The sequence below is a fragment of the Adiantum capillus-veneris genome, chromosome 2 (genome assembly GCF_014529385.1).
Source record: "Adiantum capillus-veneris isolate H3 chromosome 2, ASM1452938v2, whole genome shotgun sequence".
Lineage (NCBI taxonomy): Eukaryota > Viridiplantae > Streptophyta > Polypodiopsida > Polypodiales > Pteridaceae > Adiantum > Adiantum capillus-veneris.
This window is the reverse complement of record NC_140932.1, coordinates 98,472,857-98,491,740: the sequence shown is the minus strand read 5'-3', so window position 1 is coordinate 98,491,740 and position 18,884 is coordinate 98,472,857. Positions and strand designations below refer to the sequence as shown.

The window sequence follows — 18,884 nt, the reverse complement described above, 5'->3', positions numbered from 1 at the left end:
TGTTGGTATTCTCCTTAATCCGTCAGTCTCAATCTCTAGCTGATGTGATGATGTGCGCTTCTGACCAATAGCACATCATAACCCATGGGATAAATGAGTGTCCGTATAGGTAGGTCTGATCACATATCCAACCTCAGTTAGCTGGAGAAGATGCTCTTCGTGCCAAGCTCTCTTGTCGGCTCTGTCCAGGTCCTCCTGGTAATCTCGACCCATGTGAGGGACAAGGAGGGTGCATCCAGCGAGAACTGGAAGGGGGGTAGTTTGTCCATACTAAATCCATGTAGCTAAAACCATGATGTCATCTATGCATACAAACAAGATGTGTCTCCCTCTGAGGCAAGCTGTCGAGAGACTCCAAAGCTTAGGTGAGCATATCTATTTTGAGGAGATCCCAGATACTGAGTATAAAAGACACGGATCTGGTAAGTGCCTCAATGACCAACGGGGGAGCAGCAAGCTCTGCACGAATAGTCTGGTGCAATACAGAGGCCTCGGAAGCTGGCCCTAATCATCTGGAAACCATAGAGATCAAAGGCCTCTCCATACATGTCCATCCATTAGTACTACCAGCTATACCAGCTCGATTATGATGGTCTACTGATGGTCCCCATATCTATACCCCATAAAGCATAGTTGAAGTAACCAATGTGTCGAATAACCATAGCTTTGTTCAAGGTTCCAAAAATTGAATTCGCGAACACATCCTCCCCATGCTCCCCAAAGCTGCATATGCTCTCGTTAGTCTGGTATCTGTGCTTTCCTCAAGGAGAACTTTGGACCACTGAAGACCACTCCCAGGAAAGTGTATGCGTCTGTATACTCAACCTTCTGTCGATCATGTGCGAAGGTCGGTGCAGATCGCCTGGCCCTCTGTGCTGTGGTGTTGAAGACCATAACTTTGTCTTGCCAAGGTTCACCGACAAGCCGCTATCACCAGCAAAAGTGTGCAATGCATCCAAGTGTCGTTGCATCCCCTCTGGCAAATCTGAGATCAACACAATATCACATGCATACAATAGAAATGAAATCCATGTCCTTGCTCGTTGTGCTCCTTTGTCGCCTCCCCTCTCAATGTAATCTGAAACCTCATCTATATACAAACGAAACAATGTAGGGGAGAGTGGGCATCCCTGTTTCACTCCAACAGTGGAGTGGATATGCTCAGATAACCCTCGGGAGTACGAACCTACCCCACGATTGTCATGTATGAAGCCATGACTCCCCAGATAAGCTTTGTGGGTACTCTCATTGCCTGTAGTCTTTGCATCAGTCAAGCTCCTGGAGCCGTATCAAATCGTTGTGAAAATCCACAAAGGTACAGTAAATCCTCCTACCGTGTGATCTAATTTCCTCAATAACAACTCTACATGTCTCAAGAGTAGAAAAGCTCCTCCTAAAACCTGCCTGGCCCGATGCCCGAATGCTTGCTCCCTCTGCCCATCTACTCAGCTCCTGCTCAAGAATAGATGCATACAACCTAGCTAGCCAATCATGATAGTACGGTAATTCCCCGGTATCATGGGGTCTCCTACCTTGAAGATAGGCACAATAGTAGACATGCTTCAAGTATCCGAAAAACCCTCACACATGGCTCGATTGAACATTACTGCAAGAAGCTCTGCAAGCATATCTCTAGCATGTATAAAGTGCTCCGCCATCAATTTATCGTGATCATATGCTCTACTGGTCTTCATCATGTCAACATCTTTCTTTACCATCTCAGCTGTAAAGAAAGTGCATGAAACCGGCATGTAGGGCGGTAGACTTTGGCTTTCACCCGAAACTTAACTTTACTTTAATACACAGAGAAACTTTGCAAATAGAAACCGGTAACGGGAATAAACACTTCAAAGCACACACGGCTCGGAAGCTAGAATGCTCCGAGCAGACGCCGACAACCTGTAGGCCCCAAAAACTAGCGCCCCTTTCAGTATTTCTTTATTCCTTTAGAGGGTAAAGTTACAAAACTAGAGTCCTGGGGATCTTCACCTGTATCCAACTAGATCACACCTTTTCTAGCAAAATTTCTGTAACATAATGGCCCCACAACTCACCCTCAACAAATCCCCCTACTGGAACTCGCTTCCAAAGAGATAAACCCTCTGTTTACAGCCCAAAAACAGAATTACAGCTCGCTGTATTTACTGGTTTTACCATGTTTTCAGCCCTAAACAGTCCCGAAACTGTCCTCTAACAGTGGGGCACTGTTCCCAATGCTTCTGGCATCCATACGGCTGCAAAACGGTCCAAAAACAGCACATAAACAGCGCTGAAAATGCACCTGTAAGGTGAGGTTATCACCCTCACCGGTGCCTGCTTTTGGAGTAGCAATTAGCTACTCCTGTTCTTGTTCAAAGAGGCTCTTGCCTCAAAGGGGGGGGGGGGGGAAAGAGAGAGAGAGAGAGAGAGAGAGAGCACTGAATGCTGTGCAAAACGGTCCAAAAACAGCACATAAACAGCGCTGAAAATGCACCTGTAAGGTGAGGTTATCACCCTCACCGGTGCCTGCTTTTGGAGTAGCAATTAGCTACTCCTGTTCTTGTTCAAAGAGGCTCTTGCCTCAAAAGGGGGGGGGGGAGAGAGAGAGAGAGAGAGAGAGAGAGAGAGAGAGAGAGAGCACTGAATGTTGTGCAAAGCTTCAATTCTTGCACTTCACTGTACATAGAGGGTAAGCAAGCACACAGTGGCTTTGGCACTTGCAACAATCCACCATATGGTTAAAAATTGCAGCCCACGTTTTATTTTTAACGCTTCTCTCCCTCTTAAGTCCGAAAATGCCCAAAAATGTGCCAAGAGGCACTCATGCATTAATTCCCCGCGTTGGACCTTCTAGTCTAAAAATATCTCAACCGGTTGCTCAGTTGACTTAGCGGCAAAGCAATAAAATATTCCTCTTGTCATTCTGGAGCTAATGACGCGAACAGATTTCATGGCTCAAAATAGCAATTCCCTAAATTTTAGGAGATGCTTCCATTGGACTCTCACTGGTCATCTGACCATTTTTCACCACTGGGACCACGACAAAAAATGCAATGTAGCCCAGTTCTCGGGTGATTTTCTCTTGGTGACCCCACCTTGGCACTGTGCCTTTATTGAGTTGATATTCCTAGTATCCACCAACTTGTTAAGTACGGCGAGGGGACCTAAATGACTTTGAACTGAGCCTAGGCACCCTTCTACTACTCGAATTCCAGTGCCGACCAACTTCCCTTCTACGGGTGAAACTATTGTTTCCCACTAGCCATACAATCTCCGACCATTGGCAACTTCAAAAAGAGGGTCTCAAAAATTAAACAAAAATCATTGGAAAGAAACCAACAACTAAGGTTAGCAATTGCCACGTCCTCGTGACATACCCCCCTCTTGAAATGGCAAACGTCCTCAATTGCGTACCATAAATACATGCCATTGATGATCTTGTGTTGTTAGCACTCTTTTATCATCGCATGTATCCGCAAGAAAGATCATAGGACATAGATACAAATGACTTGATGAGACCTTCATACTTTTGTCATTTCCATCTATGATAGAAGTGAACATTAAACCTTTAACACTTAAGGAGCTATGCACACTTCTATTACATTGAATCCATATGTATATTTGATGTACTAGCTCTGTCATTACCCCTCCTTTGCACACGTTGTGTTGGAGCATACGTAGGCTGTAACCCAAAGGCCTCAAAGTAAGGCTACAATACATTTGGTGACTCTGATAGCTCATGCTCTTCCATCCAATTTGTATCCATAGGTGGATAGTTCTTGAACTTCGTCAAATATCGATTGCAACCTGTCCCTTAACTTTTCTTTCCTCATGTGCCAAATCTGCTCAGGAACCAAAATTTCATCAAGTTCCTCAACTTCTCAATGGTCCTCATCTGGCATATCTTTTGGCACATCATCCACGAAGAAGACTCACGTGAAACACATTATGAATCTTCCAAGCGTCAATCAATTTCAGCATGTAAGTCGCTGATCTTATCAAGCACTTGAAAAGGCCCATAGTAATGCATGTTGAGCTTCGGAACAACGTAACCGCAAAACGTTTCAGACCCGAAACATTTCCCCCGAAACAGGGGCGTTTCACCCGAAACATTTCACCCAAGAGAGGAGCCTCGGTGAAACGTATGACTGAAACGCCAATTTTGGGTGTATATAGTATTATATATATATATATACATAATAGGTGTGCACATGTTAAAAACCCCCAAAAATTTTAGGCGTTTCAGCAGAGGCGTTTTCACCATAGTTACCAGGAATGGGAAACCGGAACGGGGAACGCGGAACGGCAACTGCCACAAAATGCCATTCCCTGTTACGCGTACTCACGTTTGAATCACGGAACGGGGATTCGGAATGGGAACTTAGAATGGGAACGGGGAACGGAGACCTGAAAACGGCCATTCCCTGTTACTATGGTTTTCACCTGCATGCTGAAACGTTTCAGGCGTTTCGCGTTTCACCCCAGCCGAAACGTGTTTCGCGGTTTCGCTGCTTCGGAAATAACCTTTCCTTGCTCTTCATCTTCTTTAACCTTGCCTTTTCAAACCATAAAAGTATCCAATCACCAGGTGAAAACAGTTTTTCCCGACGGTGACGATCAACAGCCCTTTTCTGCTTTGTTTGAGTCTTCTCCAAGGCAACTTTGATTTTCTGATACATTTCATCCATGTTTTCAACAGATCGATCTGCCTCAAAGATCTTTTCCTTTGTATGCAAAATGGGAGGAACCTTTTTGCCACCTTCAACAATTTCAAAAGGTACCTTGCCTGTGGACGAATGCACCGTATTGTTGTACGCATACTCAAGCATAGGCAACTATTGTTCCCACTTGCCCTTATTATCTGACACACAGCATTTCAGCAGATCCAAGACAGTAGAATTAGCCTCTTCTGACTGTCCATCAGTTTGTGGATGAAACGTAGACGAGAACTTGAGCGTAGTGCCCATGTTCTCAAACAATCCTCTCCAAAACAAACTTGTCATTCGAGGATCATGATCACCGACAATTGATTGTGGCATATCATGGTACTTGAACACATTGTACATGAATAACCGTGCCATCTGATCAAATTTTATCTTCTTCCTGACAGGGATAAAATGGGCATGTTTGCTAAGCCTGCAAATAATGGTCGATCTCCCTGTTGGCGTTCTTGGAAGATCAAAGATAAAGTCCATAGCAATGCTTTCCCATGGCTTGCCCGGAATCGGCAATGGCTGTAACAACCCTGGTGCCTTTTGCCTATCAAACTTGACCTTTTGGCAAATCACACATGCTTGCACAAAGGCATCCACATCTCTCCTCAAGGTAGGCCAGTAAAAGAATGTCTCTACCGCTTTAATTGTCACAACATACCACAATGCCCTGCATATGGTGAGACATGACTTTCTACCATGACCTTATGTCGCAATGGCTTAGTGACACAAAGTCTGCCATGCATCATCATAAAACCGTCTTCTCATGGCGTTGCCCATCTTGCAACTGTTCAAAAATCCTTGCAAAATCTTCATCAGTAGCATATTGTTCCTTCATGTCATCAAGCTCATGATGATAAGGAATTGACACGGTTGAAATTTGTGGCTTCCTTGATAACGCATCAGCCACGACATTCTTCTTGCCTTCTACATGCATAATTTGAAAGTGGAACATAGAAAGAATGTTTGCCCATCGCATATGATTTTCGGATAGCTTTGACTGTGTCAAGAAGTATCGCAAGGTCTGATGATCTGTCTGGACAACAAAATCAGCACCTAACAAGTAGTGCTTCCAGCTAGAGAGTGCATGAATTATGGCCAATAACTCTTTCTCATAAATTTGCATAGTCTTCTCTGGCCCTTGCAAAATTCTGCTTTCATAAGCTACTACCCGTCCTCTTGCATCATTACTGCTCTGTACATGTAGAGGGGGTCGCAAGAAAGGCTGTCCCTCTCTCGCCAAGCCACTCGTGGCAAAGGCGCTGCCAAGAGATCTCCTAGCAACCGGAGATGGCCTTGCCCCTTGGGTCGACTGTGAAACTGGAGCGGGAGGGAGGGGTGTAGGAGCAAGGGGAAGAGGTGGAGAAGAGGGGCGGATGGGAGCGGCAGAGGTAGAGGGGCGAGGGGAAGAGGCGGCGGGAGCAAGAGGCGGAGGGAAGGATGATGAGGAGGGGGGGAACTCTGGGGGGGGGGGGGCTGTCGAGGGTGAAGCTGAGGTGGGGGCTGGAGCAGGGACCTCATCCTGCTTGAGAGGACCGAAATGGTTCCCCGTGGGAACCCACTGCTACTGGGCAGGTGCCTGAGGACCACTCTGAGTGCCAGGCTGTCGTTGTGGCCCCTATCGTCGTCGACCACGGACCTGCTGCCATCCCTCCTCCGCTGGAGCCCCAGCCTTGGAGGGTGGCTCTGCATGTGTGCACTGTCTTTGCATGTGGTTGCTGGGCAGCCCTTGCAGGCTGGGGCTGGGGCTGGGGCTGGGGCTGGGGCTGGGTCTGGGTCTGGGTCTGTGGTGTAGGTCGAGGCCTCCTCCGTGGACAAGCCTTCGCAAGATGGCCCATCTGTCGATAAATGAAGCACTGGTTCGGGAGGCCCGAATACTCCACGCTCTGTCTAAACCAACCCCCTAATATGTCCCGCTCACAGGAGAGGGGATCTAGCCCAGATGCCGTCGGGATGGGCGTCCAGTGTCCGAGCGGACGTAGTGTGAATCCGGCCGGTGTGGCCGGCCATTATTATAAAAGGGAGACCAAGGCCTCATTTACAATTATTGACCCCACTGGCAGAGTGCCAATGGTTAGCCCATGAGGCTAGGAGTGCGCGAGGTCACCTCGAGGAGGTGAGGCCGGGTGGTATGGGACGCTCGATCTTACAGGTGCACGCCTACGTCCTCGGGCGCTGGCCGAGGAGCTGCCGGATGGTGGCTATGGTCGGGTGGTTCATCCAACGCGTATCTGTAGGCGGTCCGTGTGGCCGGGAGATCCTTTCTCCTCCTTCGTTTCATGGTATCAGAGCCGGCTTGGTTGCACGAGGGACTGTGTGCACACCTATAGACTGGTTCGAGTCGGATACTCACTGTTTTATGTCATTTTTGATGAATTAACTGTTTAACTAATTATTTTCTTCTCATAAGCTTGTGTGCAGGTGAAATTTAATGGGTTGCTCGCTGATTTTTTATAAAATTCAGCAGTCTAGAAGGTGGAAATGCTGAAAATCACAGTATTACTTATTGATGTTATTGGTTTTTCGATGAAAATCAGTTTATTACTCATTAATTTGCTGCTTCAGATTAAAATTCAGCATATGATGTACTTTCAAATCTCTCTGTAAGTCTCTCTGTGCGAAGCATAGAGAGAGAGAGAGAGAGAGAGAGAGAGAGAGAAGTACCTCTCTCTGTGTAGCAGTGACTTCCTCTGTGAGCATGGGAAGACAGTGGTGGCGATTTTTTTTTCCCCAAGCATGGGGGTCTGAGTTGGCTCCAGCAAGGCACAAAAGCGCATGCTTGGCACACACCCACACACGCTTGTGGGTAAGCAGCAGATTTGCCACGCGTCAAATTTATTTTTTTCCCCTCCACGCATGCGCTCTGTTCGTTCACGCTACTCCAGCGCTGGGCGTTTCTTTTTTTTTAATGCTACCAAGTGACTTATTCCCTTATTAACAAGCCATAAGTCACTTATTAAAAGCCCAGGCCACTTTTTTTAAAGTGGGGACACTTTGATTTTTTTTAAGGTAAATGTGAAACCTGTGTTGTATTAAAACTCACTTACAAAGACTTGAAAAGTCTGCAGAGCCCTCTCTTTTCCCTCCTTTGCTCGTCACCTGAGCTCTCCCTCTCTCACCCGCTCGCGCTTCCGCACTCCCACCATCACCTGCTCACGTTCAAACACTCACGCCGACGCATGGAGCTCTTCGAACTTTACTTTTTCGCGATCGGAAAGTGCAGAAGAGGCCCGGTTTCGCGTGAAAATTCCAGTTTTTCACGCACTTCGCCATGGATTCCTCCAGCTCAGATGTGCAACGTGACGACGCACCAGGTAACATCCAAATCCCATTCACGCATGCTCTCTACACATGGATTACAAGCACTTTCCAGAGTTTCGACCAATGTGTTACCGCTCTCGAAAACGCGAATGTTCAGACGAACCTTCGCTTGGCCTCTCTCGAAGGGGTCGTACAGGGACTCAGTTCCCGACTTTCTACTCTCGAAAATATGACTCAGTCGACGACTGCGCGTATTTCCGAGGGGGAAACCCATCCCCAACAATTGCGGATGCAGACTGCTGCTTTTGGGCGTTCACAGGGTGGTCCGACTGCCGCGATTCCATACAAAACTACGAATTTCTCAAGCGAAGATAAGGAGTGTACGGAATTGGCCGTAAATAATTGGCTGCACCAGCGGACCACATACTTTGATCTCCATGGGAAGCATGATGAATGGAGGATTCAGACGATTCCTCTCTATCTGCGCAGTAAGGCGCTTACCTGGTGGCGTGACATGACAGAGAAGCCTACGACGTGGGCTGATTTTTGTGTGAAATTCAAGAGGGATTTCGCTAAAATGGACCCTTTGAAAGCTTATGCCAAACTACAGAGTCTTTCGATGAAAACTCTGTCGTTTGATAAATATACAACAGCTTTCAAAGAGGCGCTCACCTTCTGCAAGGTGGATTCCACGCACGCCATGCACATGTACTTACTGGGGTTACATGAAGATTACCGTTGGGCCTTGATCAAGGACAAAGCCCCGACTGATGTCAAGGATGCAATGGCAAAGGCCAGGATGTTCCATTTGATAAATGGAGCGAATTATGAGAAGAAAAGAATTGCAGACCATCAATCCGGTGAGGGTGCTTCGAGGAAGTGACCCCAATTCTAGCATAAGTCCAAATCACCGCCGAGATCTTCTCAGGAGAAGAAGAAAGCCAGGAATGCTTTAGTTGCTGATGCAGTGAAGAAGGGGGCTTGCTTTCGATGTGGCCAGATGGGTCACCAAATCAAGGATTGCCCCAAGAAGAAAAAGACGCAGAAACCGCAAGGTCATCCTTCGGTTCAAATCCACAAGATCTCAGGTAACTCTGATGTTGTTCAAGTTGAAATCCATCATTTAGCGCACAGTCCATGCACTAATTGTACTTTCAGCACCAAAGTGTTTGATAAGCACGATCTTCTCTGTTTCCCCGGGAAGATCAATGGTCACGACGTGACCGTACTCCTTGATAATGGAAGCTCACACAATTTTGTGGATGCAAAATTGGTGCAGAAACCGAGCCTGCGGACGCGGGACAGTGACCATGAGTATCGCGTGAAGATGGCTCGTGGCGTGGATACGGATGTATGGAATCGGATGGTTCCAGACTTGTTGCTTGAGCTGGCTGATTACAAAGAAAACCTGGATTTCCACATCATGCGCCCGGACAGTGCAGATGTTATTTTAGGAATTCCGTGGTTTTATGATAAACAAGACTCATTGTATATAGACTATGTACATCACTCTCTTGTTTTTGTTAAGCAGAACATGCCTCATGTATCTGTGTCGCTTTGTAATCGGAAGTCTGTAAATAATGGTTTTGTAATACCAGTTGTTATTGCTTTGGAAATGTATAAAGAAATAAAGTCTTCTGATGTTGACTTTTATCAATGTGTACCATCTGCTTGGTTTGATTCATTTCTGCTTGGTACTTCTGCCACTGAATTTCGTAAAAATGTTTCATGTTCTTCTGTTGAACTTTGGGGATTCCGACGATTCCAACCTTATCCGAGAAATCATGACTGATTTCAAGGATGTTTTTCCTGATGATCTACCTCCTAGCTTGCCGTCTTCGAGGGGAGTAGATCATGGCATTGAGTTGGTGGCTGGTAGTCAACCCTTCTCAAAGCAACCCTATCGGTTTAGTAAAACCGAGGAGGACGAGATTCAGCGACAACTGACGGGTTATCTCAACAGGGGTTTTATTCAGCCTAGTAAATCCCCGTGGGGAGCGGCAGTGCTGCTTTCTCGAAAGATGGATAACACTATGCGCTTCTGCGTGGATTACAAGGGGTTGAATAAGCTCACTGTCAAGAACAAGTACCCGCTCCCGCGTATGGACGATCTGATAGATCGACTCAATGGAGCGTTGTATTTTACAAAGATGGACTTGCGATCAGGCTATCATCAGATACAAATCAAACTGGAAGATATTCCTAAGACAAGCTTCCATACGCGTTATGGTCACGACGAGTTTTTGGTCTTGCCTTTTGGTTTGACCAATGCTCCAGCTACGTTCCAGCAAATGATGAATGATCTGCTGAGACCATTTTTAGGCAACTTCGTTGTTGTATTTCTCGATGATATCTTGATCTACAGCCGAAGTTTGTATGAGCACCTAGTGCATATACACACTGTCCTCGAAGTACTGAGAACTGAGAAGCTTTACGCTAAGGCTTCGAAGTGTGAATTCTTTAAAAAAGAGCTTCTGTACTTGGGTCACATCATTACTCGCGATGGAATTCGCGTTGACTCTGAAAAATTGGATGAAGTGCGAAATTGGCCCATTCTGAAGAATGTGCGCCAAGAAAAGTCCTTTTTAGGCTTTACTGGATTCTTTCGCAAGTTCATCAAGGATTACTCTAAAGTTACTGCTCCGCTTACGCAACTTTTAAAAGGAGGGGAATGAGCGTCTTGACGAGAGCTTTCGGACACTAAAGCACTTGGTGACTACTGCGCCAATATTGCACATTGTGGATCCTAGCAAACCGTTTGTGGTTGAAACAGATGCTAGTGATTATGCTATTGGTGCGGCGTTATACCAGGATGGACGTCCTGTTGCGTTTGAAAGTAAGAAGCTTTTTGACGCTGAGATGCGTTATCCAACGTATGAAAAGGAGCTTTACGCCGTAGTCCACGCCCTGAGGAAATGACGGCACTACTTGTATGGCTCTACGTTTGTTGCAGACAGATCATCACTCCTTGCGCTATATCTGTGATCACGGTGATCCCAGAGGCCGGAAGGCTAGATGGGTTGAGCTTATGCAAGAGTTTGACTTTGAGATCCGTTATAGGAAAGGATCCAACAATCGAGTTGCTGATGCGCTCAGTAGGATTCCTGAGGTCAATGCCTTGTCTATGGCTGAAATCTCGACAGATTTCTATCTCTCTCTCTGAGGGCTATGTCGTTCTAATGGCCATTTTGGCAAGATATGGAACGAGGTCGAAGCGGGGCATGACTTGCATACAGGCTTGGGTGGTCCGGAGACCCAAGTGAGTCGTGCTGGAGAGACGAGATAGCGACAATATTTCATTAGAGGTGGACTATTGTTCAGAAATGGTAAAGTCTGCGTGCCGGAAATCGATGAGATTCGACAAAGGATTTTGTGCGAATGCCACGATGTTCCTAGCGCTGGGCACCCAGGCATCCAAAGAACTTTGGCTTTGGTCAAGCGATATTTCTATTGGCCAAGAATGCGCTCTTACATAGAGAGCTATCTGAAGAGATGCGCTCAGTGTCAGGTCAATAAGGCAGAGCGCCTTAGGAAAGCTGGCCTTTTACATCCATTGGAAATCCCAGATGCCAAGTGGCAGAGTATTTCCATGGACTTCATTGTTGGTTTGCCTAATACTAGTCGTGGCAATGACGCTATTTGGGTTGTGGTCGATAGACTCACAAAAATGGCGAAGTTTATACCAACGAAGTCGACAGTAAAAAGCCATGAGTTGGCGGTTTTATTTGTAGATCAGCTTTATAAGTTGTATGGTCTCCTAGAGGATATCGTCAGTGATCGAGATACTAAGTTCACTGGCCGATTTTGGCGAGATGTGTTTGCTCATCTTCAGACGAAGTTGAGTATGTCGTGTTCTGACCATCCTGAGTCCGACGGACAAACTGAAAGGATGAATCAAACGTTAGAGGACATATTGAGAGCTTATGTCTCTCACAGGCAATCTGATCGGGAAAGGTATCTCCCACAATTAGAGTTTGCCTATAATAGTAGCAAGCATTCTGCTACTGGATTTAGCCCGTTCATGTTGATGTATGGATTTGAGTCTAAATCCCCAATTGCTATTAGCTTAGAGAAAGTCAAGGAACGCCAAGCTTGTGATTTCCTGTATGACACGCAGGAAATGCTCGAATTGGCTAAGGATAGTATAAGAACGGCTCGTGACCGAGTTACTACTTATGCTAATCAAAAGAGGTCTCCAAGGACTCTAGATGTGGGGCAATGGGTCTATCTGAAGATACCCAAGGATTCCAAGACTATGCGAACAGGAAAGCATTACAAGCTTTCAGGTAGATATTGTGGTTCGTTCTTGATCACAAAGAAAATTGGCCAAGTTGCCTACAAACTGGCTCTTACTTCGGATGTTAGTGTACATCCAGTGTTTCATGTCAGCCGCCTTAGAGTAAAATTGGGCGAAGCCGAGGTTGTTGTGCCTATCGAGGAAAATGTATGGCAAGATATGCAAACTGAGTATATTCCTCGAGAACCAGAAGCACTTTTAGATCATCGTACTCGTCATTCGCGCCAAAGGGCTTATGACGAGTACTTAATTGAATGGAAGGGTCAATCTGAAAGGTTTGCTACTTGGGAACCTGTTAGAGCTTTGAAGGCTCAGTATCCCCACTTCATTGATGAGGACATCAATGGTTCTTAAGGGGGGAAGTATGTTATGTCCCGCTCACAGGAGAGGGGATCTAGCCCAGATGCCGTCAGGATGGGCGTCCAATGTCCGGGCGGACGTAGTGTGAATCCGGCCAATGTGGCTGGCCATTATCATAAAAGGGAGGCCAAGGCCTCATTTACAGTTATCGACCCCACTGGCAGAGTGCCAGTGGTTAGCCCGTGAGGCTAGGAGTGCGCGAGGTCACCTCGAGGAGGTGAGGCCAGGTGGTATGGGACGCTCTGTCTTACAAGTGCACTGTGGTTCGTCCGACGCGTATCTGTAGGTGGTCCGTGTGGTCGGGAGATCCTTTCTTCTCGTTCGTTTCACCCCCACTCACCCGAGGCAGGAGAATGACCTTCGGGAGAGTGTGAGTATCCCTAACCAGAACGCGAACTGAGGGAATGCCGGCCGCCTTGGCAGCTACTGAGGCTGCCGTGCGAGGTGTCTCCAGGATAGTCCCAATCGCTGTACCTATCCTGGACAAAAGTGGTAAGTACTCCCTCCGCAAACCAGGAAAGCAGACAGAGATGGGGATGTCTGCCTCCTCTACCAGAACATCTAAAGCAGGGTCAAAACCAGGTCTCCACTGTCGAAAGTGGGCTCGAGCTGCTCGGATGGTGAATGGACTCATGGCGATGACCTTGGACGCCATCTCGGGGGTCTCGAACTCGATCTGGTAGTAGCCTCGTCCGAGGATCTGAACGTCCAAGATCTTGCCCCCCTCTGCAAGAAGGCGGGCCTGGAGAAGGTCACGCAGCTCTCCTCTGCTAGGTCTAGTGCCGAGAATCTTGCAGATGACTGAGGTCGCCTGCAAACGATCCACCTCTGCGGCTAGGCTCGCTTGCTCTGTCAGAGTAAGAGCAAGTCGAATGGTGGGCTCAGCGGGGTCGGGCGAGGGGACTTCATTAGAGTCGCTCTGTGGTGGAGCTGGAGCCTCCATCTGTGTCTGCTGCTGTGAGGAAAGGTCGGTGAAGCGTCGTCGAAAAGAGAAGCTTTTGCTGGACCGAACCCGTCGATGGTATTGGCGAGGCCCGACAAGCAGGATGGTCGTCTTTTTGCTGGATTGGGAGGCGGGGCTGGCGGGCGAGGTAAAAAAGCGGGGCAGCAAGCGGGTAGGGCAGGGCAGCGGGCGGGCAAGGGGCGGGGTGACAATCGGGCAGGGGGCAGCAGGCGGGTTGGGCAGCGAACTGGAGGAAGCATGCAGCAGGTGTGGGGGCAGCGATGGCGCGCGAAGGCCGGAAGGGGGGGGGGGGGGGGGGGGGGGGGTTTGGGCGCGACAGCAACAGCGAGTGACCTGTTCTGCATCAAGCAATGTAGCATAGAAACCACCTTGAAAGCCGTCATGATATGTAATGTTATGGTTGGAGTTCTAGAATGTGGGATTGAAGTCTTCGAACAAATGATGTGTGCTCTTTCAAATTTTGTGTTTATTTGAGTACAAGTTGGATGGAATGTCTGAAACATTTTTCTTTATTCACCGATTGATAGTGATGATTGAATTGATGAATTTAGAGGTCAGTGAAGCCTAGATGTGATGCTAAATAATTCATTGTAATCACGACTTGTATCTAAGGTCTCGACGGGGACTACCATGTGAATGCGATTGTTGATTTTTATGTGTTCTTTGTGCTGGTGCATGTTTTTAGATTGTACTATCTTGTGAGTGATGGATGCATGTCTGTATGGAATTAGTGCATATTGAATCCGGGTTTGATTTTTGTTTTGCACGCGTACTCGAGGGCGATTACTCTTCTTTGTGTGTGTGTGTGTGTGAACATGCTTGCTGCTCATTCGCCCATTCCTCCTCTAGATGAAGACTCTCGCCTCTCTGAGTGGAATCTGGCTACTACTAGATTGGACTGCATCTCAGCTACCAATGTCTATGCCATCCTTCAGTCTGATGTATGGATTGTGCATCGGGGTAATCAGCTATGGTCGCTTTCCGAGTCATCCTTGTGGTGGCAACACACATTGTCTCGTATTTGGCAGAGTCATCTGCCTTTGAAGGAACGTGTTTTTTTGTGGCCGTGCTTAGTGGGAGCTCTACCTGTTGGCAGTGTGTTGCATGCTCCGCATATTGCGCCTTCCCACTGCCCCAGATGCCTTGAAGCTAACGAGACCGTGCCACACTTACTGTGGTGTTGTCGTCACTCCAGAGCCTTCATTCGGCAAGTGTCGACTGCTCTTCGGCTGCGTTTTCCTTCCGGCTCTTTTCACAGACGATTTTGGCTTTTTGGGGTGCTTCAGTCACAGCAATCTTAGTTTGCGGTGTTCTTCACCTGGGTCAGATTTTGGACTATGTGGGCCATCTGGCATCATAGGAACTCCTTAATGTTCCAGGGCACTCTTGTTGACCCCTTTCCCTATTTCAAATTATCTCTTGGTCAAGCACTGCATTTTGCCTATGACGCTGGAGACATCACTCTTGAAACCTACAGGATTTATTTTGACTGTTTCTAGCGTTCGGAGCCTCATAGTGCTCCGTATTTTGTATCCCTTTCTTTTCGTGGGTTTTCCTCGCTTTGCGGTTTCCCACTTGTAAATTAATCAAAGCAGATTTACAAAAAAAGTGTGTGTGTGTGTGTGTGTGGGGGGGGGGGGGGGGGGGGGGGGGGGGTTGGGGGGGGTTCACAAAGTGATGATGTGGCACAACCTCACCTGACTGCAAGAGGAGGACCGAATCTTGAGCACAGTCGCACATGAAAAGCAACAAGATTTGCGACATGGTTCACAAGCTACTGATGTGGTAGTTAGTAGGGACGTGGTCAGGTAGCAATCGGATGCATTGTGCAAGACCGCTTTTTGACGCATTATGAGAGCATTGACTTTCTGGGGCTTTTCGTCTGGCTTTTGATAGCAGTTTCTTTTGAGGCCACGTGCCTTTAAATATGAGACCTTGGGGGAGTCTCTGCAGTTCAGCGCAAGTTTGTAGATGAAGAGAGGCTCTTCCTCTCAATTGTATCTGTGAAAAGACCAATAAATAAAGTACCGCAAGGGGCGCCTACCTTCGGGGCCACCGCATTTGAGTGAAGAACTCCACCCATTGTCCAGCTCAATTCTCTTTCAAGTTCAAGTATTTGTTGTTTCCGTTCAGTTCATTGTGGTGTTGTCAAATTCACCACCTTGTCCATGACTTGCCGATTACACTTAGTTCGGTGATTGCATAGATTGTATCTGTGGATTGCATGGCATCTATGCGTAACAGATCATTGAGCATGAACATGGGCATGTCATGTTTGCATGCTAACAAGGTCATGTTTGCATGTTTGGTGCTATGTTAGTAAACGCATCTGTAATCTAGGACAATTACTTTTCTTTAAGGGGAGGTTTGTCACAAAATGATGACGCAGGGTACGGTGATGACGTGGTCTTGTTGTACCCGACAGGACCAGAGTTGACTAAACCAAGAGAAAGAGAGATCCAACAGACTACTGCATGGCCCAAAAAATGCAGCACAATTCGCGAGGGTCCGTAAAGGTTGATAATGTGATGGCATGGCAGATGCTACACTAAAGCTGCTTTTGGTATGTGATTGTTAAAAGAAAATATTTTGTGTGCCTTTTAGCAAATAGCAGCTCAAATTAAACAGCTGCTTTTGGGCCAAGTGCTTATAAATTACTGGCTGAGGTCCCGGTTGTAAGTCAAAATAAGTGAGTAGCTTACACTGAACATTGGAACCGTGGCAGTTCAATAATACAAAGACATATCACTAAAAGGCACCTATTTTGGGGCTCAACACTCTATGAAAGGAAACTCTGCCTCTTCCATGTCTATACGAGTGATTTTTCCCTTGGCGGGTGTTGCAGGCCGTCTGGTTACACTCTATAGCTGGTGAAGCTATTTTGTACAGAGTTTCTTCATTGCCCTTCCAAACCATTGCTTTGTCTGTCAAACGAAAAGAAGAGAAGATGTAGTAGGCAAGCAAACAGAGGTTCCTCGAGTTACACACATTTATAGAGATAGAAAAGCTACTCCAAGCATCTCAACTATTTTATCTGGCCACCTCCTATTCTTGATCTTATTGCAAAGTCCTCATGTTGTCCAATAGTTCTGTTAGGATGAGGAGACACCTCTATTATAGCTTTGTGGATTTCCGCAAAGCTTTTGACATGGTCCCTTTGGAGAGATTATTCCAACAACTCTTATCCTTGGGAGTTCTATCAGAGATGATATGGAGGATATATGCTTTGTATGAGGAGGTCTATAGCAGAGTACAATCACCTGGAGGACTTTCAAATAGCATTGCTAGCAGCATAGATGTGAAGCAAGGTTGCCCCCTATCATTGACTCTCTTTGGGTTATGCATTGATGAGGTAGTTGACTACATAGAGAGTCGAGAAGGAGCTTGGGCTAAGACTGTTGGCACACAAGTCCACATCATGTTATATGCCAACAATATTGTCCAGTCTTTGAGTCACAGAAGGGATTCAAGTAGCACTTATATGCACAAAAGCTTTTATGTGTGGACAGAGGCCTCACATAAACCTTGGTCAAGGGCTAGATATGGGCAACATCCTCTTTAGAAGATTCTTGTAAAAATGTTGTATTGAGAAGATCTACTAGAATCAGCAAAACCAAGAAAAAACCCTAGCTATATATGGACACTGTTATATAGACTAGAGCTCTGTGGGAATCAAAATGTAGAAATAGTATTGATTTGATGTTTTGGACAGCTGACACTTTTAATTTTTGTATTAGGAGTAGGGTAAGTAAGCATCCATTGGAGGTGTGAACCACCCCTAAAGCCATTCATAATCACTAAGTTTAGCCAAAGTGCATTTCAGAGAGTTTCTTGAGATTTGGCCTTGAATTTTTTGTATTAATTTGTTTGCAAATTTGGGGCAAAACAGAGCTGCAAAATCACTGTATAAAAGCACAAAAACCATCAGAAATCAAAAACTTCAACTTCTACACTGTCGACCAATATCACGGTATTGGACTGCATGGCCAAAACTGGACAATCACTTCATACCTTGTTGGTACATGTTGATTACAAGGTGCATGCAAACTTTTGACCAATTTGGACATGAAAACTGAGACCGATTAAGAAAACTAGTGAAAAAACACAAACAGACCAAGAAATTGAGAAAATTGCTTGAAATCAAGTCCAAATTGCACACAAGGGGTACCAATAGTCTCATAAAGTAGTGCACAATCAAACTGATAGGTTTGGTTAAAAAATCAAACAAAAATTGAGTATCACTTATGGGTACATGTCTTTTACCTTGGAGCTATGTGCACCTGAGGTGTTTTTAATACAAGATAATTTATCAACCAAAAAAGAAAAAAAAAACATTGTGAGTGAACATAGATCCATGTGTGTGCGCTGCATGGCACACACACATGCACATAGATCCCTCTCGAGTCTCAACAAATACATCATACATAGAAATAAAACTGCAGGCTTGTTGCACTCACCTCGGGAAATTTTCCCCAAATCAATCCCAATGGCTTGCAATCAAATACTCCATGGGATTGAGACTGAACACTTATCATTGCCAAGTGGTCTAGCAAGGCGGTAATCTTGTAATCTGGATTGTTCAGCACTCCAAGTTCCTTCATTTTAACTTCCACCCACTTCATGCTAGAGGCAGCACCACAGTGATAATCAGAAAACAAGATAGGAAGCACATTTAAGCATGAATGCCACAAACTAAGAGCTAACCTGGTTGCCGACCAGATGATGATATCATACTCAGCATATGCTGCTGTTAAGAACTCATGAAGATCTGCAAAGGCAAGTATGCATCAGCTAAGAAAGTAAATGCTTCTTGTAAAATTTTAATCTTACATGGGCGCATCAACTCATGTGGATTTTCAGCTGAGGATCTATGGTCGAATAATGTGTAGTCAATGTCCAGTACAAGCAGTCTCTTGCCTTCCCGGGGTGGATTTAATGTGTGCATCTGCATGTGCAGTCAATTTCGTAAAAACTTCAGATATTCCTGCATAATAATAGCAGATAGCAGGTATGCTAAACAAAGCACCATGGCAAGAGTTGTAATTTAGCTGATTAGGCACTTATGAATCTATAAATCAACAAATTATTAATGATGAACTGTAGAGTAGCATCTATTTGTATTGAAAGATCCTATAAATATCCAGAAATGTATAAGAAGCTACTCAAAGAGACATACTAGAAGGCAATATGAGAAAAGGTAATGTTTCATCCCGGAGAAACCATCAAGCAATCTCATATTTGCAGTCAAAACATATACCTTTGTAGCACAATATTGACACAATGTTGAAAATTTTGCAACATACAACCTGAA

At 46.0% G+C, this 18,884-nt stretch overlaps 1 protein-coding gene across 2 annotated transcripts in view; it reads right to left on the bottom strand.

The window, feature by feature from the left end:
- LOC147463265 (ubiquitin family protein) overlaps nucleotides 1–18,884 on the bottom strand; it is a 109,515-nt gene that overhangs the window by 10,062 nt on the left and 80,569 nt on the right. For both annotated transcript variants that reach the window (XM_086487852.1, XM_086487850.1), the window contains exons 3-5: nucleotides 18,404–18,520; nucleotides 18,278–18,341; nucleotides 18,031–18,196 (exon numbers count right to left, since the gene is read on the bottom strand). In XM_086487852.1, the coding sequence (XP_086343978.1) occupies nucleotides 18,031–18,196; nucleotides 18,278–18,341; nucleotides 18,404–18,520 (347 nt within the window). The remainder of the gene's footprint in view (nucleotides 1–18,030; nucleotides 18,197–18,277; nucleotides 18,342–18,403; nucleotides 18,521–18,884) is intronic.